This window comes from Bombina bombina, chromosome 5, assembly GCF_027579735.1.
Source record: "Bombina bombina isolate aBomBom1 chromosome 5, aBomBom1.pri, whole genome shotgun sequence".
Classification (NCBI taxonomy): Eukaryota; Metazoa; Chordata; class Amphibia; order Anura; family Bombinatoridae; genus Bombina; species Bombina bombina.
The window spans coordinates 65,920,826-65,946,874 of NC_069503.1; the positions used below are offsets into that span (position 1 = coordinate 65,920,826).

General features: G+C 39.5%; 1 protein-coding gene across 2 annotated transcripts in view; it reads right to left on the reverse strand.

The window, feature by feature from the left end:
• Positions 1 to 10,823: 10,823 nt before the first annotated feature.
• Positions 10,824 to 26,049, reverse strand: part of LOC128659870 (gastrula zinc finger protein XlCGF26.1-like) — a 296,170-nt gene continuing 280,944 nt past the window's right edge. Inside the window, exons 1-2 of one of the 2 annotated variants that reach the window (XM_053713448.1) lie at positions 14,084 to 14,200; positions 10,824 to 13,553 (exon numbers count right to left, since the gene is read on the reverse strand). In XM_053713448.1, the coding sequence (XP_053569423.1) occupies positions 11,839 to 13,553; positions 14,084 to 14,102 (1,734 nt within the window). In that variant the 5' untranslated portion in view covers positions 14,103 to 14,200 and the 3' untranslated portion in view covers positions 10,824 to 11,838. Of the gene's footprint in view, positions 13,554 to 14,083; positions 14,201 to 26,049 lie in introns of those variants that run through there. The other variant, XM_053713449.1, reaches the window with a different exon arrangement.

Here is a 26,049-nt window from a genome sequence, read left to right on the forward strand (position 1 = left end):
CACCGAGATATCCCCCTAAAATAGCTCTAACTAAAAACAAACTAAAAACGACTTCCAAAACTATTCAGCTTTGATATTAATGAGTTTTTTGGGTTCAATGAGAACATGGTTGTTGTTCAATAATAAAATTAATCCTCAAAAATACAACTTGCCTAATAATTCTGCACTCCCTGTATGTGTGAGTGTGTATGTGTGTGCCTACATGTGTATGGTTGTTCTTACAAACTAGAGTATGTGTGTTTTAATGTATACTGAAGTACTTTGCTCTGCAGCTTAGTTGTGTGATGCTCTGCAGTCAGTGTGATACAATACTGAGCAATAACGCTGGTGCAGGGCTCTGCAGAATATTTGATGTGATGCTCTGCAGTCAGTGTGATATAATACTGAGTAATAAAGCTGGTGCAGGGTTATGGAGTTCAGTTGTGTGATGCTCTGCAGTCAGTGTGATATAAAACTGAGCAATAACACTGGTTCAGGACTCTTTAGTTTAGTTGTGTGATGCTCTGCAGTCAGTGCAATAAAATACAGAGCAATAAAGCTGATGCAGGGCTCTGCAGTTTAGTTGCGTGAAGCTCTGCAGTCACTGCAATAAAATACAGAGCAGTAAAGCTGGTGCAGGGCTCTGCAGTTTAGTTGTGTGATGCTCTGCAGTCAGTGCAATAAAATACAGAGCAATAAAGAAATATTTCCAACAAATGCACACAATTAACCTCACAACTAACGAACTGGCTTAACCTTCCCCTAGGATTATCGGGCAGAGTCAACTTGGTTAAGATGGCGGTATTGCCCAAGATTCTCTACCCAATGCTTATGTTGCCATATCTCCTGACCCACACAGACTCGCAGCGGCTTACCAAGGCAATATCCCACTTTATCTGGAAGGGGGGTAAGCCGAGGATAGCGGTGGAGAAACTCCATCTCCCATACTCTGCGGGAGGGCTGGCCCTCCCGAACCTCAAATTATATAATTGGGCGGCCTTGGCTAGGCTGGTACTTGACTGGCAATTAGACACGGGACATTTTGGGGAAACCAGATTGGAAGCAGCGATGGTTGCTCCCATATCGCTGGCATATCTACCTTATGGAAATGGAAAGACACTACCCGCGGATATTCTTCAAAATGTGGTATACAGAGATCCACTGCGAGCCTGGAACAAAGTACACAGATATCTAGGGATCAACTCTCCCCCCCCCCAAAATTTATTCCCATTGTGGGAAACCCAGACTTTCCGGCTGGATTGGACCAGGGCCCCTTCTGTGAGTGGAAGAGGTCGGGTCTCAAAGTATTGGGGGATGTTCTAGACCCCCTGCTGCACATGGTCCGTTCTTTTCAGGAATTAAAAACCAAATTCCAGATCCCAAATGGGCATTTCTATGCCTACTTGCAGTTGCGACATTATGTAGGGTCTCTACAGTCGGCTAATACAGGATTTTGGGAACCACCGCCCTTTGCGATAGCTCAAACACTATTTCGGGTGGGGTCATTCTCACTATCTCACATATACACACGTTTGCAACAACAAAAAATACCAATGAACCTAACAAGACTGCTGACAAAACAAAATAACAACTGCGCATTAGACTTAACGGTACAAGACATAACAGAGAGTCTTGAAAGAACAAGACAGGCCACACTCTCGATCTCACTTAGAGAATCACAGGTCAGAATCTTACACATGGACTATATTACTCCACACAGACTAGCCAAATGGGATCGCCGAATCCCGGACCAATGTATCAAATGCGGGGCGGCAGCTCCGTCACTTCAACATTATTTTTATGCTTGCCCAAAGATTAGGAGGTTCTGGGGTCATTGTTAATACTGGCTAAAAATCACATATCAGACAGAGATAGCATTCACAGAGGCAGAAATTTTTCTGCTTCGATGGGACGATTCATATAGACAGTTGCATAGATTCCTTTCACTATACACACTGTTGGCTAGACAATGTATTCTCAAAAGATGGGTCTCCAAACTACCCCCGACAATGGCGCAGTTAAAACATAGGCTACTTAAACAGCTTTTCATAGAGCAATATGATGTCAGATTAGACACAGCGCGCAGACTACGCCCTTTTCTTAGAAAATGGAAAATATTTATAGATACATTAGACCCACTTATACAAACGCAGGTACTGAAGCCATTCGCCCACCTGGACACTATGCTACAAATGAACAATGGGGAGGATGGGCGAGTTACCGTATGCAATGCACAGACACATGAACCTCTGGAGGTGATGCTGTTCTGAGTAGTGTGGGAGAGGGAGACTCTTCCTCCCCCCTCTTTTTTTTTTTCCCCTCTCCCCTTCTTCAGCTTCCCCACCACTATTGTCTTTCTTTTCCCCATCAATCTCAATCTTTATCTTCTACCTCCCAGGAGACATGAAGAGGAACATTAATGGGTGAGATTGTGCCAGTCTAAAAATTTCTACTATGTATATGCCACTTGTTTTTATAGGTTTTAACAATGTGTCAAAACAAAGCAGTAAGTTAAGAGTACGTTTTGTGCTCTATGGGATAGTTAGGAAGAATATGCACTAGAGAGGGAAATGTTGTTGTTTAGCATTCCTCCTTTGTCACTTTTATGGCTTTAAGCCGTATTTTGTTTTTTAAAGTTCATTGATTGTTATTACTAGGTTTTTATATGTTATTGTTCGTATTGTAGAGTTCTATAGACTGACGTATCACATACATATACTCCAGACTAGCTGGGAGGGCATGACATTTTACAGGACCTATAACATACTTACCTCCTCTAACATAATTCATGGAGTCTACAGATAAGCAAAAGGGTATCACCTTCCTTACAGTCAACGCAAAGGGCCTTAACAGCCCATTCAAGAGAAATATAGCTATGAGGGATTTCAAGGAGAGGAAAGGCGATGTAGTCTTTGTACAAGAGACGCACTTTTAAAAAAATTGGGAACCACAGACGTTTAAATACAAATTTGGAGAATCCTTTTACGCCTCCAGCAATACTAAAAAAGGCGGCGTTGGGATATTATTTAGGAAAGGCATAGCATTCCAGACCCACAAGTGCATAAAAGATAAATCAGGGAGATTCCTAATCTTAGTGGGTAAATTATTCCATAAACAAGTAACTCTGGTCAACGCATATGCACCAAACACATCACAAGTCGCATTTTTTAAAACTCTAACTAACGCCATACTAGATGCAGCAAAGGGACCCTTGATAGTATGTGGTGACCTCAACTGCACCCTAGACCCATCAGTAGACAACTCGACAGGGACATCATCCACGGCACACGTAATCATTAACAGGCTCAAAAGGTGTCTCAGGGAATTAGCCTTACACGATACATGGAGAATACACAATAGAACAATGAAAGATTACACATTCTATTCCCACCCTCATGCTAGATACTCAAGAATAGATTACATCCTTACAGATGTTACTAATTTGGTTTTGGTGAGGAACTGTAAGATACTCCCCACATCCTGGACAGATCACTCCATGGTCAGTTGTAGTATGCGCTGGGATACAAGAGAGGGCACTGAATACATATGGAGGGTGGAGGATAGACTCCTTGACGACCCAATTTTAATTGAGAAAACCCTATCTGAATTTTTTCAGTTTAATTCCAGCCCGGAAGTTGATATCAAATACAGATGGGGAGCCCATAAGGCTGTCCTTAGGGGAAAAATTATGAGCATAAAGGCACACCAAGTTAAACAGCAAAGAACCCACCTAGAGTCAGTCTTAACTAGCATAGATGAACTAGAGAGAGCCCATAAACTGGAACCAAAAAATACACAAATACTAGACCAACTAATGGATCACAGGGGACAGTTCAATGCAATTATTGATAAAGAATGCAAAATATCAGCACTTAAACTAAAACAAATGTATTATGAGGGCAATAACAAATGTAGCAGATTGTTCGCCAGAAAGTTGAAGCGCAAGACAAATAAAACGTACATATTAAAAATTAAAGACTACAGAGGGAAGGAGAGCTCTTCATCTGCCCATATTGCTGAGGCCTTCCGTACATATTATGAGAAATTATATAACTTACAAGAACCCCCTCCAGATAACACACACACATTTATAGACCAATTGGTATTACCAGATATTGGAGAAGAGGAAAGGACCCGCCTTAACGAACCTCTCACAATAAACTAAATAAAAAATATAATTAGGGATCTACCAAATGAAAAAGCCTCTGGCCCCGATGGCTTCACAACCCACTATTATAAAAAATGTATTGATATTTTATCCCCCCAGTTGCTAGACCTATTCCAATCCATTTCGGAAAAAAAACCCTTCTTAGAAGAATCTTTAGCTGCCCATATAGTGGTGCTCCCCAAACCGGATAGGAACCCAGATAGAGTGGAAAACTTCAGACCCATATCCCTGCTTAATAACGATATAAAAATATTCGCAAAATTACTGGCCAGTAGATTAAACCCCATTATTCCTCAGATAATTGACAAAGATCAGGTAGGTTTCGTCATCGGCAGGGAGGCTCGGGACAATACCGTGAGAGCTATTGACCTAATAGATTATGCAACATCTCAAAATATCCCATTGGTGCTGATCTCCAAGGACGTGGAGAAAGCTTTCGACCGCGTCCAATGGAGATTTTTGCGGGCAATGTTAGAAAAATTCGGGATGGGGGCCCCATTTATATAGAAAATTATGGCATTATATAGTTCCCCATCAGCTGAACGGGGTGCTGTCCCAATCTTTCTCGATAAGTAATGGTACGAGACAAGGGTGCCCCTTGTCCCCTCTGCTGTTTGCTTGCGCAGTGGAAGCATTGGCGTTGAGAATCAGGAACGACACAAATATTATGGGAGTTAAAATTAAGGAAAGTGATTACAAAATCATGCTATACGCAGATGACATTTTATTTACAATTACTAACCCAATCTCCTCATTACCACTTGTGCTCCAACACCTGAAAGACTTTGAACATGCCTCAAACTTCCTGGTTAATAAATCAAAATCAGAGATACTTAATATCTCTCTCGCACAGGCACACCTAAACCAATTGAGAAACAATTGCCCTTTTAGATGGCAGGAAAAATCTCTAAAATATCTAGGGATATTACTTACAAAAAACACACAAGATCTATTTAACACTAACTTTATTCCCCTACAGGGGCGTATAATAGCTGACTTATCCTCCTGGAGATCCCTACAAACATCCTGGTTAGGGAGAATTAATATATTTAAAATGAATGTCCTACCCCGAATTCTGTATGTCTTACAGGCATTACCTATCCCACTCCCACCCAACTTTCTCCCATCCATGCAATCTAAAATCCTAGAATTTATTTGGGATAAGAAAGCAGCCAGAATAAATAAAAGCATTATGAGCACACCCCTGTTATGTGGCGGGCTGGGAGCTCCCGACCTGATGAAATACAGATATGCAACCTATTTACAAAGAATACTAGACTGGCACTATAACTTTCAAAACAAGGCATGGGTTCAAGTAGAACATGAAATGTCAAATATATCTCATTTGGGTTCCCAATGTTGGACTAGTTTGGGCGGCACAAACAGAGACCATAAATTACATACGGTAGTTTCTGAGACTTTTAAAAAACTGGAATAAAATTTTACTAAGATTCCCTCACGTGTCCTCGAGACACTCTCCTTTGACCCCACTTTATGAAAATGATGATTTCATACCGGGTTCTCGCTGTTCTCGTTTCAGGGGCAGTATGCCAAACAGAACGCTAAAAGTACACCAATTAGGTAATGAGCACACACTCTACACAAGAGAGGAACTAGTGGGAGGGGGCCTCATGATGTTTGGGGACTGGCTATTTCACCAGCAGTGCACCTCCTTTATCTATAAACACAAGGACAGGAGAAACCTAATAAGACCCCTAAATCAATTTGAAACTATGTGCACCTCGCCAAAACCTCTGAGCCATTCCCTCTCCTTATTATACAAACTATTACAGATGCAAACACTGGGCCATAGTCCATATTACTTGGAGAGATGGAACAATGAGTTAGGTATTGATATCAACCAGGGTGAGGCAAAAAAGGTGTTTTACAATATGGCTAGGTCATCAGTGTCAGTTAAACTGACTGAACTAAATCTTAAAATACTTCACAGGTGGTACATGACACCTGTTAGATTACAAAAGCTTTTTCACACACAATCCAATATGTGCTGGCGCTGTGACACAGAAAGAGGCACAATGTCCCATCTATGGTGGTCCTGTAAAAGAATAGCACCAACATGGGAAAGAATAACAGTCGAAGCTTCCAAAATATTAGGGAGAACGATACCACCAGAACCCAAAATATGGTTATTCTTGAGTACACCCAAAAAATTCACGACAGCACAAAAAAAAATGATGTGTATCCTAAGTAATGGCATGAAAAATCTACTGGCCCAGAATTGGAAATCAAGAAATATCCCAGACTTAGCACAATGGATACATAAATGTAATGACATATTAAATATGGAAGAGTATCACTACATGAGGAATAAAAATATGGAGATATATGCTCAGTTGAGGGAAATGTGGGAGGCATATTTATAAGACAGGTTCAAAGGTCAACAACAAACTGTTATGGAGGGATCACATAAGCTGCTAAAAATGTAATCAACAGACAAGAGAGGAAGGTCTTAGCCCAATAAAGTTACGCAGTTAATATATAACTCATAATCTATAAAAGCTCCTTGCAGGAGATCTTACATACTTGATACACAGTCTACGCGTCAGTATTATAGCTTTGTTTTTTCAAATGTTTTATTGTTTTATAGATTAAATGTATAAAAAGGAATCCAATCTTATCGTCATTTAGGTCACCACAATGCTTGAAAACCTCATGTAAAATTCTAATATATGTACAAGTGTTGATCATTGAATGTAAATGTAAACCCTGTTATGCAATGGATGTCCAATAAAAGAAATTAAAAAAAAATAAAAAATAAATAGTGAGTGAGTGAGTGAAGTTATTTCTGTGTGTATATTGCATTATTAGTCACTGTACGTTTGTGACACACAGATAATATCCCGGCACACAGCTGATATAACAATACTATTTGACATTAAATAGTGAGTCAATTACGTTATTTCTATGTGTTTATTGCATTATTAGTCACTGTACATCTGTGACACACAGATAATATCACAATACTATTAGACATTAAATAGTGAGTGAGTGAAGTTATTTCTATGTGTTTATTGCATTATTAGTCACTGTACGTCTGTGACACAAAGATAATATCCCGGCACACAGCTGATATAACAATACTATTAGACATTAAATAGTGAGTGAGTGAAGTTATTTCTATGTGTTTGTTGCATTATTAGTCACTATACGTCTGTGACACACAGATAATATCCCGGCACACAGCTGATATAACAATACTATTAGACAATACATAGTGAGTCGGTGAAGTTATTTCTGTGTGTATATTGCATTATTAGTCACTGTACGTCTGTGACACACAGATAATATCCCGGCACACAACTGATATAACAATACTATTAGACATTAAATAGTGAGTCAGTGAAGTTATTTCTATGTGTTTTTTATTTATGTTTTCTTTTTATTTTCAATACAAAACAAACTGTGAACAAACATAGGGAACAACAGTTTAGAGTCGCAACTCAACAATGAAATCAAGAAACGATTCATATATTAAGCTAAACATGTTCAGGAGCCCCTGTTGTCTCAAAGGTAGGACTAATGGCTTTCCTGCACTAACAGGGTGCTGGTGAGAGAGCCTCGTGTCAAGATATTTCACATATATATATCGTTGAGAACAAATTTTATCTCATAAATAGCATGCAACATAAATAGAGGGAGAAAGAAAGAAGTATAGGGAGGAGAGAAACAAGGAAAAGTATAGAGGTAGAGATAGAGATAGTAGGGTGCTAATGTTGTAGCTGGGTGTGATTTATGCGGTAGCGAACGTGAAAGATTCCCAAAAGAAGAGAATATCTTGGTATAAGGAGATTTGATCTTATTTAAGGTAGTATAGTCTTTCCAAGAGAAGATTTTTGTGAACTAGTGTTACCCATTCTTGGTTGGAGGGTGCCAGTGCCGATTTCCATTTTCTAGGGATTAGCTGGTTTGCAGCATTTAGCATTATTTGAAAGAGGTGCTTTCTTATTTTGCAGCTGATAGCAGGGGGTTGGCATAGTAAAACTAGATCTGGGGTGGGAACTATGTTTGTGCTTAAGATTCTATTGGTGTTTTCAAAAATTTGTGACCAGTAAGGTTTTATATGATCGCAGTCCCACCAAATGTGTGTGATGTGCCCTTCTTGAATGCAGCCTCTCCAGCAGGATGGTGATGAGTTTTTATAGATAGACCTTGCTGGTGTCAAATACCATCTCATCATTATTTTGATGTTGGTCTCTTTGGCTTGCGCTGAGTGTGCTAGGTTGTCAAATCTACGTGCCCAGAGTTTGGGGGGAGTGTTCACCCCCAGTTCTAGGTCCCATCTTTTGGTATAAGACGGGAGATGTGGGAAAGTCTCATGTAAAATTAATTTATGTCGTTTGGAGATTGTGCCGTGCATATTTTCTGTTGTATGACATATTTGTTCAAAAGGGGTGAGTGGTCGTGTTAAGTCTTTCAAACATTTGTGTGTGGCTACATAATGTCTAACTTGGTGGAGTCGTAACCAAGAGGATAGAAATGGGTGGTTTAAGGTGTCTAGTTGGGTTTTGGTTTTGAGGTTATGGTTTTCATCTGTTAAAAGAGATATAGGGAGGGATTTGAACGGGTTTGTGAGTTGGGGGAAGGATTGGTTAAGCCCCGGTGGGAATTCTGAGTTGTTTAGAATTGTGGTGAGGGGAGAATACCTGGAAGATATTTTGTTTGATGGTTTGTTGGTTTGTCTCCAGTCTGACCATGTTTCGTTTGTTATGGAGGAAGATGAGATAACGTACTTGTTGAAATACTCAGGGTTCCAACATATCTCGTCTAATCTCTGTGACAGTGATAAGGTATTTTCTAGTTGTACCCAATTTTTGGGATTAGGGCCTCCAAGCTTGCACCAGTCAGAAATTCTCTGCAATGAGATAGCTACTTTATAAGAACGAAGGTGAGGGACACCCAGACCTCCTTCTTTGGGAAGTTTGTATAGCGTATTTTTATTAATTCTAGGTGGCCTGCGTTTCCAAATATAATCATTTATAATTTTTTGCAGGATGTCTAGATCCTTTTGAATGCCTGGGATGGGGATTGTTTGGAGGATATATAAAACTTTTGGTAGCAGAGTCATTTTTGTGGCATGAATCCTACCTAGCCATGAAATATTTTTAGGCAGCCAAGCTGAAGTAAGATTCTTAAACTCTGAAATTAAGCTACCATAGTTTTGCATGTGGAGGTCTGTTATATTGGGGGTGATGCAGATACCTATGTAATTCAAATATTTTGTTTGTGGTTTTAGGGGGCAGGTCGATTTCAGATCATCTAGGAATTGGTTGGTAAGATTTATAGGAAGGTATTCTGATTTTGTCACATTAACCAGAAAGTTAGACACAGTCCCGTAGAGGTCTAGTTCTGAGATAGAAGTTCTGAGAGAGGGGAGAGGGTTTGTGAGAGTTAGGAGTATGTCATCTGCAAAGATCGCTAATTTGTGGGTTTGATGAGTTGGTGAAGTTATTTCTATGTGTTTATTGCATTATTAGTCACTGTACGTTTGTGACACACAGATAATATCACAATACTATTAGACATTAAATAGTGAGTGAGTGAAGTTATTTCTATGTGTTTATTGCATTATTAGTCACTGTACGTCTGTGACACACAGATAATATCCCGGCACACAGCTGATATAACAATACTATTAGACAATGAAAGTATACGGTAAAGTTGTTTTCCTAGGAATAATTAGTCAGTTTATATTACAGTCTCAAGGTGTTTACTGTCCCTTTACTCAGATCTAGCTTTGTGCTATCTTGTTGTGAGTCCTTGTTTAATGAAGATAACATTGTGGCAAATCTAACAAGATATTGATTATCTAGATATAATTGTTATTGTCTTTGCTGTAAATTAAAGGGATATAAATAGGCAAAATTATTTTAATATGTTAGATCAGTATATTATTGTACCACTGATTGTTTATAACTATGTATTTAACTCCTGCAAAGTCAGCTAAAGAGCAGCAATGTAATACTGGGAGCTAGCTGAGCATATCTGATGAGCCAATGACAAAAGGCACATGTGTGTAGCCACCAGTCAGCTCTCAGTAGTACATACACTTGATAACAGAAGTGAAATAAAAATGACACATTCTATCTGAATCATGAAAGTGTAATTTTCTATCCCTTTAAGTATGATTTAAGTTACATAAAATGTCTCTGTATAAAAAGTCTTGCTGGTGATTAATAATCTGGGTTGGTGTAGGTCGGGGGTTAATTTGATATTGTTTTATGTACTGACAGAAAAGGCAAAATTAAACTTAAATGGATTGGATAGAACATGACATTTCAAACAACTTTCCAATTTACTTATATTATAATTTGGGCTTAGTTCTATTTGTATCCTTTGTTAAAGAGTAATCCTAGGTGAACTCAGGAGCATGCACATATCTTCAGACAGCAGAGTTTGCAGAGTGGTAAATACACGTGCACACCCCTTAGTTCATATAATATCAGCCTACTATGTTTACTCTTTAACAAAGGATACAAAAATAACAAAGCAAATCAGATAATAGAAGGGAATTGCAAAGTTAGGTAAAATTGCTGCTCTATCTGAATTATCAGCGTTTAACTTTCACTGTCAGATTTGCTTCTGTATTTGATGATGTTTTCCTAATTATTCCGTGATATTGGGTGTTTAATTATACAAAAAACACAAAATACTGGTCTGGATTACAATTACTTTTTATTTGCATGAAAAAAACATTGTATATCATTATATAGTAAACAGCAGCATTACATGATATATGCACACAATGGTATAAATATACCTAACACTTGTGCTCTTGATACAAAGGGATTTATCAGACATATAATGTTCCCTTTATATATACAGTATGTGCTATTATCAGTTCTTGTGGCTTCTAACTGACATGAAATCATCTAACAGACATAATATCAAGTTACAGAACATTACTCATGCCATTGATAAACGTTGCCTGTTTGTCTCCTTATATGAATAAATAAGACATAGATTTGCTGTCACTTGAGTTTGTTTTATATTATATCTAGGGCTTGGGACAGTGGCCCATGGGTGACTTGCAATATATATATTTTATACGCTGGAGTGCTGGTACAATTTGGACTTTCTACACATATTGCATACCCAGTATACATGTAGGTTATTGTAGCCATTTAAATTAAACTGATTATGTTTATCTCTCATGAAATAAAATCAGTTTCCCCTCAGTAATTCCTCTGGTATATAACATGTACAATGCTAAGCATCTATTGCTATAAGAAAAGGTTTATCCACATGATGTGCACATTACATATATCTCCCAGATGTCAATCATTTGAGACTGATGTTCTTGTTTATATAATTCTCTAACACTCTATTCAAATAAAGACTCTTTATTCTGTAAATGTAATTATTTTCTCCTCTATATAAAACAAACGTACAACTCCTAACACTGGCATATTAATAAACAACACTGGGGGTGCTTTGGTGGTGAATGGTTGTGTAAACTGGTCAGTATGGGGACATATCTGTATATTCCTGTATGGTGTTTGTATTCCATCACATTGATATGAGAGAAACTGAGGTGCACATATATATATATATAGAGGAACAAAGGACAGCAGGAGAGCACTTCCAATCTGGGACTTTTATAACTGGGATTTAGAAAGTATTATTTACAATAGGATCCTTTTTGATGCTTCTATTTAAAGAGTTTGTCCTCTTTAGGATAATAGTAAAAAGGTTTGTACACTATGTATATAAAGTTTATTTGTGTAAATATTTGGTGTTTTGTGATTCCTGATTTCAATAAAAACTTTCTTTCCATTTTCCAAACATGTGAAAGGTTTTTCTACTGTGTGAATCATTTCATGAGTTTTCAGACTACTCTTTTGTGTAAAACTTTTTCCACACTCTGTACATGTGAAAGGCTTTTCTCCTGTGTGAATCCTTTCATGAATTTTCAGATAACTCTTTTGTGTAAAACTTTTTCCACACTCTGTACATGTGAAAGGCTTTTCTCCTGTGTGAATCCTTTCATGACTTTTCAGACTATTTATTTGTGTAAAACTTTTCCCACACTCTTTACATGTGAAAGGTTTTTCTCCTGTGTGAATCCTTTCATGAGTTTTCAGAAAAATCATGTGTGTAAAACGTTTTCCACACTCTGTACATGTGAAAGGCTTTTCTCCTGTGTGAATCCTTTCATGACTTTTCAGACTATTTATTTGTGTAAAACGTTTTCCACACACTGTACATGTGAAAGGTTTTTCTCCTGTGTGAATCCTTTCATGCTTTTTCAGATGACTCTTTTCTGTAAAACATTTTCCACACTGTGTACAAGTGAAAGGCTTTTCTCCTGTGTGAATCCTTTCATGCTTTTTCAGATGATACATTTGTTTAAAACATTTCCCACACACTGTACATGTGAAAGGCTTTTCTCCTGTGTGAATCCTTTCATGAGTTTTCAGATAACTTTTTTCTGCAAAACTTTTACCACACTCTATACATGTGAACGGCTTTTCTCCTGTGTGAATCCTTTCATGAGTATTCAGATCACGCTTTTGTGTAAAACATTTTCCACACTCTGTACATGTGAAAGGCTTTTCTCCTGTGTGAATCCTTTCATGAGTTTTCAGCTCAATCTTTTGTGTAAAACTTTTTCCACACTCTGTACATGTGAAAGGCTTTTCTCCTGTGTGAATCATTTCATGTTTTTTCAGATTACTCTTAACTGAAAAACATTTTCCACACTCTGTACATGTGAAAGGCTTTTCTCCTGTGTGAATCCTTTCATGTTTTTTCAGATGATCCATTCGTGTAAAACTTTTTCCACACTCTGTGCAGGTGAAAGGCTTTTCTCCTGTGTGAATCATTTTATGTTTTTTCAGATTACTCTTATGTGTAAACCATTTTCCACACTCTGTACACGTGAAAGGCTTTTCTCCTGTGTGAATCTTTTTATGAGTTTTCAGATAATCCATTTGTGTAAAACATTTGCCGTACTCAGTACATGTGTGTGGTTTCTCACCTGTGTGAATTTTGTGGTGTTCTAGTAGATGAGACTTCCATCTAAAGCTTTTCTCACATTCTGTACATTTGAAAGGTTTCACCTTTGTATGAATCCTTTGGTTAGACTGTAGACTTTTCCCTTCTTTAATATGTTTTGAAAACTCAGTAAATATGTGTGGTTTATCATCTGGAATAATCATTTCACTAGATAAGTCATAAATATTGTCCTCTTGTTTGATAACTAAATTACTCTCTGTACATAATGATTGCTGCCCAGTTCCTGCCAATTCACCATTGTCTGTTAATATCTTTTGTGATATCCCAAATGTTTGTGAATAGTCATTGGTGTCTAAGATTTTTGTAGTTTGCGGAATCATTCTGATGCTTTCTGTAGTGAAGGATGGATATGAACTATTCATGCGTTTGTCTACATAAAAAGAAATGGAATAAAGAAAAATAAGACTGTTTATTCATAATAATATAATCAATCTCAAAAATGCCATCCACTTTGTATTATTAAATGTATTTACCTGTAAATCACACAAACTAAAAAAGGATGACATAGAATGTAAACATTACTACATCATAGTAAACTAAATTGCTGAGTTGTGGGTGTTCCACACATGGGAACAAGATAGGCATAAGTGCAGTTATGTATGTTCCATGAGCGAGGTCAGGGCAGGGGAAGGTGGAGATGTCGGTGTTCTGAGTAATGGACCAGGTCTGGGGGTGAGGTTAGGCAGTTGTTGGACATGGTCTGTCTAAAAGGACAGAGGTAGGAGTAGTATTTTTTACCCTCCTCCTCAGCCCAATGGGGGTTGCTCCATCTTTATAACATCACTGACACAAATGTATTTAAGAGATGCAGATATAAATATAATAGTTTATATTTGTTTAACGAGCGATCTATTTTATTTTCCCAGTAATTAAAGTCAGCATAATATCGATTTTACTCACCTATCCCATATGAGTTCATGCTGATAACAAGCTCCAATGTCTGTGCTCAGGAAGAAGGTTCCCTTATTCACTCCTGTTACATCAAGACCTGATATCTCTCAGTGTTCTGGCCGTGTCTGTAAAAAGAATATTAAATGGTTTAGACAGATAATAATAAATAATGGTTCTGATTAACTGTACGTATGGTATAATTAAAGGCACACATAACAATTCATGTGATACAGATCAGCTGTTTAGTTTATTACATATGTGCTATTGATTCAGCACAAGCATTTAGTACAGTTAACACTTTGGGTGTTATAATTGCACTTTAAATATTAATCTTCCCAGATCTATAGACCATAATGGTAGAAAATCAATTTAAATGGGGCCATATCAAAACTTTATAAATATATTATAATCTTTGTTTTCTATCATTTATATGAAACAATATTTTCTCCTGAATGAAATGTTTAAAATTAGTTGTTTAAATATAAGTTTAATTGGATACTGCAGTATTGGTATTGTACTTCTTATTAATTCTCACTGTCAGACATTTTGTCATGTGCTCCACCCCCAGTCCTTTAACTTCTCTTGGTCGATACTAAGTTGTCTTAAATCACACTGCAATATAGGCACTAAAATGTTCATTTCAATTGTTATCTTGGAAAAAATTAAGAAAAGAAAGATTATTTTGTGTACAAGGAGTGATAATATAATGAGATATGCATGCATAATAAAAATAAAATGCAATAAAGCCTACTTCTCTTTTTAAAGTCATAGTAAATTGTTTTCTGATAAATGTAGTTCTGGACCTGTACCATGTGACAGCTATCAGCCAATAACAGACTCAAATTTTATATAATGTGAACTTCTGCATATGCTAAGTAGGAGTCGGTGCCTCATAACAGGTAATTTAAAAGGCTGTGTACAATTTAATAATAGAAATAAATTACAAACAGCAAACAGTTATTTTTTTTATTGTTTTTTATTTAATTTTTCAAAAATTAACACAACATGAATAACATTAGCACATAGCATTTGTGGAATAAAGTAAAATATAAATACAAATTACAGTCACTGTTGATAACATAAATTAGAGGCACTATAATCAGCATAGCCGTGTGACCGTAAAGAAATGAAGGATATTTCTAAAGAGGGTGAAAAGTAGGAGAGGAAAAAGTTAAAGAAGGGGAGGAGGGTGAGGTTTTGTGTCAACGGTACTTGTTAGGTTATATTGTTGTTTTCTGGTCCCATATAAATATGATGTCTAAGCTTTACCTTGAAAGCAGTAGTGGAGTTTTTCCGAAGAGAGAACATGATCACTTCCTTTAGCCACATTTGTAAGGTGGGTGTTGTCGCCTTTTTCCAAAATCTAGGTATTAAATCTTTTGGCGCAATTTATCATACATTGTAACAATTTCCTATGATACAGACAGGGGATTTGGGGGAGGTCAATGAGGAGTATTATGGAAGGGCGAAGTTTGAGTGTTGTGCCTAATATTGAGTTAATGTGTAAGGTGATGTTTTTATCTGAGGGCATTGCCACCAGATATGGGAGAGTGCCTATTTCACCGCAATGTCGCCAACACAGTGAGGAGGCACCAGTGAAGGTACTGTGGAGTCGGTGGGGTGTGAGGTACCATCTTGATAGGATTTTGTAGTTAAGTTCTACAATGATTGGGGAGATGGATGCTTTCCTAGTCAATTTAAAGAAGTTGCTTTATTGTTCTTCTGTAAACGTTTCTTGCAGTTCATTTTCACACTTAGTTATGTATAGGGGTTTATGTGTTGGGGAGCAGCCTCTAAGCAAATTTAGCTTATGTGGATTAATTTGGATTGCGTGATGAATTTGAAGATATACAAACCATTTGTGAAAAGGTGTTCCTATATGTTGTAAGTCATTTTGCGTTCTGAAATGTCCGTCTTTGAACAGTGAAGATATTGATAGTAGTTGTAAATGATCGGTTATGAAGATTGTTTGTGTTAATTCGGGCTGGAGGAAAAATGGGTGTCCCTAGAGTGTGGTGAGAGGGGATATTTGGCTTGAGATTATGTGATTTAACTGGATGGTTTTGTCCCATGTTTTGAGTGTGCTCGCTACATAGTAGTTGGTGGTGCATATTGTTGGTCTGTATCTTTTAGGGATCCAACACATCTCGCCCAAAGAAGGAAGATTGGGGAGCGCTGCTTCTAGTTGGACCCATGGCTTAAAAAGGTTGTTATGATTCAATGCAGCAATACGTGCTAGATGGGTAGCTCTAAAGTAGTCTGGTTGGGAATTCCTAGGCCGCCAAATTTAATAGCTTTGTTATGTCTGGTGTAATATTGATGCCTAGATAGCGTATAGAGTTTGAGATTGAGAATAGGGTGTTTGAAGTTATATATGTGGTTTTGTCTGTTGTCAGGTTAATGGGTAGGAGGGATGATTGGTCCATGTTGATGGAAAAGTTAGAGATCACTTTATATGTATCAAGTTCTTTTAGGAGAGTGGGGATGGATGTGCTTGAGGAGCCTATGGTGAAGATGTCATCTGCATAAAGTAGACATTTTTGTTCTATGGGGTCAAATTTCAGTCCTTTGATGTTTAGATTACATCGGATATGTGTAGCAAAAGTCTCAAACGTAAGGGCAAATAGGAGGGGTGATAGGGGGCAACCCTGTCAGGTACCATTTTTAATGGTAAATTTGTCCGAAGTTGAGTCATTAGCGTGGATTAAAGCAATAGGGTTAGTGTATAGGGCCTTTATTCTTGTAATTAATTTGGTAGAGAACCCAAATTAAGACAAGGTGGACTACGTGAACTCCCAGTTCACCCTGTTGAACGCCTTCTCAGCATCCGTACAGAGCAAAATAATTGAGGTGTTCCTATTATTGGAGTAATGTAGAGTTTGAAGTACACAAATCGAATAGTCTTTGGTTTCTCTGCCGGGGATAAAGCCCACCTGGTCAGTATGGATCAGGTATGGTAGGACTTTATTTATATGAGTGGCTAGATTCTTAGCATATAGTTTTACAGCTATGTTCAATAGGGAAATTGGCCTATAGTTACCTACTTGATCAGGGCATTTGCCTGGTTTTGGGAATAACCAATATGGTAGCCTCCAAGAGGTGTTTGGAGAGATTACCAGTCTGGTCTATCGATTGTAATAGAGTAAAGAGTTGTGGGCTTAATCGTGTTTAAGTAGATGGTAGAATTTGGGTGGTGAAGCCATCTGGGCCTGGGGCTTACCCAGGTGGGATGGATTTTATAGCCATTAGAATTTCTTGTATATGGAATGGTTGGTCTAAGGTGGAGAAGTCTTCTGCTGTAAGGGATGGGAGGTTAATATTGGCTAGATAATCTGTAATCAGATTTGTTTTAGAATTGGGATTGCATGATTCTAAATTGTATATTGATGTGTAGTATTTAGTAAAGTCCTGTAGTATGGCTCTACTATCGAAAGAGGTGCGTCCCGTATGTCTTTTAATGTTTTTAATTAATATTTTGTATTTTCTTTGTGGGATCTAGCAAGCATTGGACCCATTTTATTGCTCTCAACAAAAAAACTTTGCTTTCATTGTGAGGGAGCGCAAATGCACATTTTTAAATATATAATTATTTAAAGTGTCTCTGTCCCGCTGTAGAGTGGAAGTCAGATTAAGTTTATGTGCCAGTTCAGATTGCATAAATTTAGAGGTAAGAGTATTATATTGTGCAGTTCTTTGTTGACGTTGTCTCTTCATGTGTTTGATGAGTTCCCCCCATATAAAGCATTTGTATGCTTCCCAATTGTTGGAGTTAGAAGTGTCTAGGGGATTATTAAAAGAAAATAATTAAACTGTTCTCTCCTTGATGTCAGTAAGGATGAGTGGGTCTGAAAATATAAGATCATTGAGCCTCCAGCTTGGATGGCTAAGTGGTATAGAGGAACAAGTGAAAGTGTTAATCACCGTGCTGTGGTCTGACCATACCGTATGTGTTATCTTAGAATCTTTTAGGTTAGATAGTGTGGTTTGGTCACAAAGTATGTAGTCAAGGCGGGAGTAGGAGTTTTGTGGATGTGAGACGATGTAGTCCCAAGAAGTGGGATGCGTAATCTGCCAAGTGTCATATAGTGGAAGGGGTTGGAGAGCATGCCAGTTAGCCTTTGATCGTCTATTTCCCATATAAGATTTCCCTGTTGATGTATTTATTGCTGGGTTGAGTGGAAAGTTAAAGACTCCTCCTATAATAGTCGGGCCTTTAGCATTATCTATTAGTTGGTTAAGTGCCTTATGAAAAAATATGGGTGTGAATCGGTTGGGGGAGTATATATTAGCTATTGTGAGGGGTCTACCATATAGTAAGCCCACAATTATTAGAACTCTACTGTCAGTGTAAGAATATTTATTTAGTAGTTCAAAGGAGGTGCCTTTTCTGATAGAGATACCCACACCATTCTTTTTTATCTGGGCCTTATCTAATAAAGTGCTGGTCATAGTAATAAGTAGACAGTTTGGGTTCATTGTTTTTTCTAAAGTGTGTTTCTTGGGTTAAAAGGAGGTCAATTCACTTTTTATAGAAGTCATTGAAGCCAATTGACCTCTTTTCTGGAGATAAGAACCCTTTGACATTTTGAGTTGCTATTGTAAAAGTTTTAAATGTTATGTGTTTACTCATTTATTTTCGTGTATGGAAGGTATTACTATGGGGATCAGATATGACCGGAGAGAAAAACCGGAATATGTGTGGTTCTATCAAACAGAAGTATAGTATGTACCAGATAAAAATTGAAGTTGGCTAAAGGGAAGGGAGGGGGGAGGAGTGTTAGAATAAAGTTAAAGAAGGTGAGGAGAAAGAAGAAAACAAAATTTATGCTTACCTGATAAATTTCTTTCTCTTGTGGTGTATCCAGTCCACGGGTTCATCCATTTTATGTGGGATATTCTCCTTCCCAACAGGAAGCTGCAAGAGGACACCCACAGCAGAGCTGTCTATATAGCTCCTCCCCTAACTGCCACCCCCAGTCATTCGACCGAAAACAAGCAAGAAAAAAGGAGAAACTATAGGGTGCAGTGGTGACTGTAGTTTAAAAATAAAAAACACCTGCCTTAAAAGTGACAGAGCGGGCAATGGACTGGATACACCACAAGAGAAAGAAATTTATCAGGTAAGCATAAATTTTGTTTTCTCTTGTAAGGTGTATCCAGTCCACAGGTTCATCCATTACTTGTGGGATACCAATACCAAAGCTTTAGGACACGGATGAAGGGAGGGACAAGGCAGGAACTTAAACAGAAGGCACCACTGCCTGCAAGCCCTTTCTCCCAAAAATAGCCTCCGAGGAAGCAAAAGTATCAAATTTGTAGAATTTAGAAAAAGTATGAAGCGAAGACCAAGTCGCCGCCTTTCAAATCTGTTCAACAGAGGCCTCATTTTTAAAAGCCCATGTGGAAGCTACCGCTCTAGTGGAATGAGCTGTAATTCTTTCAGGAGGCTGCTGGCCAGCAGTCTCATAAGCTAAACGGATTATGCTTCTCAGCCAAAAAGAAAGAGAAGATGCTGAGGCCTTTTGGCCTCTCCTCTGTCCAGAGTAGACAACAAACAATGCAGATGTTTGACGAAAATCTTTAGTAGCTTGTAAATAAAACTTTAAAGCACGAACCACGTCAAGATTGTGTAATAGACGTTCCTTCTTTGAAGAAGGGTTAGGACACAGTGACGGAACAACAATCTCCTGATTGATATTCTTATTAGATACCACCTTAGGAAGAAACCCAGGTTTGGTACGCAAAACTACCTTATCTGCATGGAAGATCAGATAAGGGGAATAACACTGTAAGGCAGATAACTCTGAAACTCTTCGAGCCAAAGAGATAGCTACCAAAAACAGAACTTTCCAAGATAAAAGCTTGATATCTATGGAATGCAGAGGTTCAAACGGAACCCCTTGAAGAACTTTAAGAACTAAATTTAAACTCCATGGCGGAGCAACAGGTTTAAACACAGGCTTGATTTTAACTAAAGCCTGTCAAAATGCCTGAACGTCTGGAACATCTGCCAGACGCTTGTGCAGAAGAATAGACAGAGCAGAAATCTGTCCCTTTAAGGAACTAGCTGACAATTTCTTCTCCAATCCTTCTTGGAGAAAGGATAATATCCTAGGAATCCTGACCTTACTCCATGAGTAACCCTTGGATTCACACCAATGAAGATATTTACACCATATCTTATGATAGATTGAACGCTTGATAAAATCAAGAGAAGAGAAATTAGATTTGGATGTTTGAATGGGCCTTGGAGTAGAAGGTCCTGCCTCAGCGGCAGAGTCCATGGTGGAAAGGATGATATGTCCACCAGATCTGCATACCTTGTCCTGTGTGGCCACGCAGGTGCTATCAAAATCACCGAAGCTCTCTCCTGCTTGATCTTGGCAATCAGACGAGGGAGAAGAGGAAATGGTGGAAACACATAAGCCAGGCTGAAGGACCAGGGCACTGCAAGAGCATCTATCAGCGCTGCCTGGGGATCCCTTGACCTGGACCCGTAACAAGGAAGCTTGGCGTTCTGACGAGACGCCATCAGATCCAGTTCTGGTTTGCCCCATAGTTGGATCAGCTGGGCAAATACCTCCGGATGGAGCTCCCACTCCCCTGGATGAAAAGTCTGCCGACTTAGAAAATCCGCCTCCCAGTTCTCTACTCCTGGGATATGGATAGCTGAGAGATGGCAAGAGTGAACCTCTGCCCATAGAATTATCTTTGAAACCTCCAACATTGCCAGGGGGCTTCTTGTTCCCCCCTGATGGTTGATATAGGCTGCAGTCGTGATATTGTCTGACTGAAATCTGATGAACCTGACCGCAGCTAGTTGAGGCCAAGCCTGAAGAGCATTGAATATCGCTCTCAGTTCCAGAATGTTTATCGGAAGAAGGGCTTCCTCCTGAGTCCACGAACCCTGAGCCTTCAGGGAGTTCCAGACTGCGCCCCAGCCCAGAAGGCTGGCATCTGTCGTCACTATAGTCCATTCTGGCCTGCGGAAACACATTCCCCTGGACAGATGGACCCGAGATAACCACCAGAGAAGAGAATCCCTGGTCTCTTGATCCAGATTTAGCAGAGGGGACAAATCTGTGTAGTCCCCATTCCACTGATTGAGCATGCAAAGTTGCAGTGGTCTGAGATGTAGGCGGGCAAATGGAACTATGTCCATTGCCGCTACCATAAGGCCGATTACTTCCATACACTAAGCCACTGACGGCCGAGAAGTGGAATGAAGAGCACGGCAGAAAGTTAGAAGCTTTGATAACCTGACCTCTGTCAGAAAAAAATTAATTTCTACTGAATCTATCAGTGTTCCTAGGAAGGAAACTCTTGTGAGAGGGGAGAGAGAACTCTTTTCTTCGTTCACCTTCCACCCGTGAGACCTCAGAAAGGCCAGAACAATGTCCGTATGGGACTTGGCGATTTGAAAAGTCGACGCCTGTATCAGAATGTCGTCTAGGTAAGGAGCCGACCTTTATAAAGGCCGACAGGCTGAAATGCGTAGAATTTGCTCATATCATTTGTTTATTAGTAGTAGGTGAGGTGCATTAAACCGCTATCAAATATATGGAGTGGCTTACATATGCATAATTCCCACCCATGATCTACTAACTTATTCTTTGGCAACCTTATTCGAATATTGAGTAAGCTAACTTTGTTGTTATTTGGACCGAGCATACAGATCCTGCTCCACCTTCACATCAGCTGTACCACCAACATCAATCTAGTGACACGTAGTAGGTGTGGTGTATAGAGTCACTCATAAACTCAAACGAGTGGTCTCGAGATACGTAATTCCCACCCATGATCTACGATCACCTAACAGCCGTTTCCTTATTTCATCCATAATATCGCTGCTATTAAAAATATCCGCAGCGCTCCTCATTTGAACTCTGACCTTCCAACCGGAACCGGCAATGAAACCAAAGAGTCGAGCCGCAACTACTTTCCAACGGAATATAGAAACTTTCACCACTACCATCGTCGAGGGCCCGTGGATCTATCCACAGCTAAGTTAACAACGCATAAAACATTGACAATATCTGGACGGTATTACACCCAATTATTGGTGCACTTATCTGGACGGTAACATTATAGTGCAACATTGTTACCCCCGCACATTATTTCATATTTAGCTTTTTATTTGTAGCCAAAGTTATGACCGCTTTGTTTTTAAACTTGATATATTAATGTATTAACAGCTTATTTTGTATTTTTGATGCCGGCATCTATTTTTAATCACTATTGACTGCTATAAATATTTTATATATCCAATTATACTGAATATCGCATTATTGTTCATATTATAATACCTTATCTCAATTTCTATTTTTAGCGTGTTCCCATATCCCCTTGTTCTCTAATTACCTTGGTATGTTGTTAGGAGGTACACTTACTTTTTGGGAATAGCTTTTTGAGTTGAGTGTTGTATCGTTAACAATATTCGATCAGTACATAAGCCATAGCGCCCTGCGCGCCAGAATGGCAAAAACATAATTTATGCTTACCTGATAAATTTATTTCTCTTGTAGTGTATTCAGTCCACGGACCATCCATTACTTATGGGATATATTCCCTTCCCAACAGGAAGTTGCAAGAGGATCACCCAAAGCAGAGCTGTTATATAGCTCCTCCCCTCCACGTCATATCCAGTCATTCGACCGAAACAAGACAAGAAAGGAGAAACCATAGGGAGCAGTGGTGACTGGAGTTCTAATTAAAATTTAGATCTGCCTTAAAAAGACAGGGCGGGCCGTGGACTGAATACACTACAAGAGAAATAAATTTATCAAGTAAGCATAAATTATGTTTTCTCTTGTTAAGTGTATTCAGTCCACGGATCATCCATTACTTATGGGATACCAATACCAAAGCTAAAGTACACGGATGATGGGAGGGACAAGGCAGGAACTTTAAACGGAAGGAACCACTGCCTGTAGAACCTTTCTCCCAAAAACAGCCTCCGAAGAAGCAAAAGTGTCAAATTTGTAAAATTTTGAAAAGGTATGAAGCGAAGACCAAGTCGCAGCCTTGCAAATCTGTTCAACAGAGGCCTCATTCTTAAAGGCCCAGGTGGAAGCCACAGCTCTAGTGGAATGAGCTGTAATTCTTTCAGGGGGCTGCTGTCCAGCAGTCTCATAGGCTAAACGTATTATGCTACGAAGCCAAAAGGAGAGAGAGGTAGCCGAAGCTTTTTGACCTCTCCTCTGTCCAGAGTAAACGACAAGCAGGGAAGAAGTTTGACGAAAATCTTTAGTTGCCTGTAAATAGAACTTCAGGGCATGGACTACGTCCAAATTATGCAAAAGTCGTTCCTTCTTTGAAGAAGGGTTAGGACATAATGATGGAACAACAATCTCTTGATTGATATTCATGTTAGAAACTACCTTAGGTAAGAACCCAGGTTTGGTACGCAGAACTACCTTGTCTGAATGGAAAATCAGATAAGGAGAATCACAATGTAAGGCAGATAACTCAGAGACTCTTCGAGCCGAGGAAATAGCCATCAAAAACAGAACTTTCCAAGATAACAGCTTAATATCAATGGAATGAAGGGGTTCAAACGGAACACCTTGAAAAACTTTAAGAACCAAGTTTAAGCTCCACGGAGGAGCAACAGTTTTAAACACAGGCTTAATCCTAGCCAAAGCCTGACAAAAAGCCTGGACGTCTGGAACTTCTGCCAGACATTTGTGTAAAAGAATAGACAGAGCAGAAATCTGTCCCTTCAACGAACTAGCAGATAAGCCCTTTTCTAAACCTTCTTGTAGAAAAGACAATATCCTAGGAATCCTAACCTTACTCCATGAGTAACTCTTGGATTCACACCAATATAAATATTTCTGCCATATTTTATGGTAAATTTTTCTGGTAACAGGTTTCCGAGCCTGTATTAATGTATCAATAACCGACTCCGAGAAGCCACGCTTTGATAGGATCAAGCGTTCAATCTCCATGCAGTCAGCCTCAGAGAAATTAGATTTGGATGATGGAAAGGACCCTGAATGAGAAGGTCCTGTCTCAGAGGCAGAGACCATGGTGGACAGGACGACATGTCCACTAGGTCTGCATACCAGGTCCTGCGTGGCCATGCAGGTGCTATCAGAATCACTGATGCTCTCTCTTGTCTGATCTTGGCAATCAGTCGAGGTAGTAGCGGAAATGGTGGAAACACATAAGCCATGTTGAAAACCCAAGGGGCTGCTAGAGCATCTATCAGCGCCGCTCCCGGGTCCCTGGACCTGGATCCGTAACAAGGAAGCTTGGCGTTCTGGCGAGACGCCATGAGATCCAGTTCTGGTTGAGCGAAGACCTCCGGATGAAGTTCCCACTCCCCCGGATGAAAAGTCTGGCGACTTAGAAAGTCCGCCTCCCAGTTCTCCACGCCTGGGATGTAGATCGCTGACAGGTGGCAAGAGTGAGACTCTGCCCAGCGAATTATCTTTGAGACTTCCAACATCGCTAGGGAACTCCTGGTTCCCCGTTGATGGTTGATGTAAGCCACAGTCGTGATGTTGTCCGACTGAAATCTGATGAACCTCAGTGTTGCTAACTGAGGCCAAGCTAGAAGAGCATTGAATATTGCTCTCAACTCCAGAATATTTATTGGGAGGAGTTTCTCCTCCAGAGTCCATATTCCCTGAGCCTTCAGGGAGTTCCAGACTGCGCCCCAACCTAGAAGGCTGGCATCTGTTGTTACAATCGTCCAATCTGGCCTGCGAAAGGTCATCCCCTTGGACAGATGAACCAGAGAAAGCCACCAGAGAAGAGAATCTCTGGTCTCTTGATCCAGATTTAGTAGAGGGGACAAATCTGAGTAATCCCCATTCCACTGACTTAGCATGCATAATTGTAGTGGTCTGAGATGCAGGCGCGCAAATGGTACTATGTCCATTGCCGCTACCATTAAGCCGATTACTTCCATGCACTGAGCTACTGACGGGCGTGGAATGGAATGAAGGACACGGCAAGCATTCAGAAGCTTTGATAACCTGGACTCCGTCAGGTAAATCTTCATCTCTACAGAATCTATAAGAGTCCCCAGGAAGGGAACTCTTGTGAGTGGTAATAGAGAACTCTTTTCCACGTTCACCTTCCACCCATGCGACCTCAGAAATGCCAGAACTATCTCTGTATGAGACTTGGCAATTTGAAAACTTGACGCTTGTATCAGAATGTCGTCTAGGTACGGAGCCACCGCTATGCCTCGTGGTCTTAGCACCGCCAGAAGTGAGCCCAGAACCTTTGTAAAAATTCTCGGGGCCGTAGCTAACCCGAAGGGAAGAGCTACAAACTGGTAATGCCTGTCTAGAAAGGCAAATCTTAGGTACCGATAATGATCTTTGTGAATCGGTATGTGAAGGTAGGCATCCTTTAAGTCCACTGTGGTCATGTATTGACCCTCTTGGATCATGGGTAGGATGGTTCGAATAGTTTCCATTTTGAATGATGGAACTCTTAGGAATTTGTTTAAGATCTTTAGGTCCAAGATTGGTCTGAAGGTTCCCTCTTTCTTGGGAACCACAAACAGATTTGAGTAAAAACCTTGCCCTTGTTCCGTCCGCGGAACTGGGTGGGTCACCCCCATTACTAAGAGGTCTTGTACACAACGTAGAAATGCCTCTTTCTTTATTTGGTTTGCTGATAACCTTGAAAGATGAAATCTCCCTTGTGGAGAAGCTTTGAAGTCCAGAAGATATCCCTGAGATATGATCTCTAACGCCCAGGGATCCTGGACATCTCTTGCCCAAGCCTGGGCGAAGAGAGAAAGTCTGCCCCCCACTAGATCCATTTCCGGATAGGGGGCCCTCTCTTCATGCTGTCTTAGGGGCAGAAGTAGGTTTTCTGGCCTGCTTGTCCTTGTTCCAGGACTGGTTAGCTTTCCAGCCCTGTCTGTAACGTGCAACAGTTCCTTCCTGTTTTGGAGCAGAGGAAGTTGATGCTGCTCCTGCCTTGAAGTTACGAAAGGCACGAAAATTAGA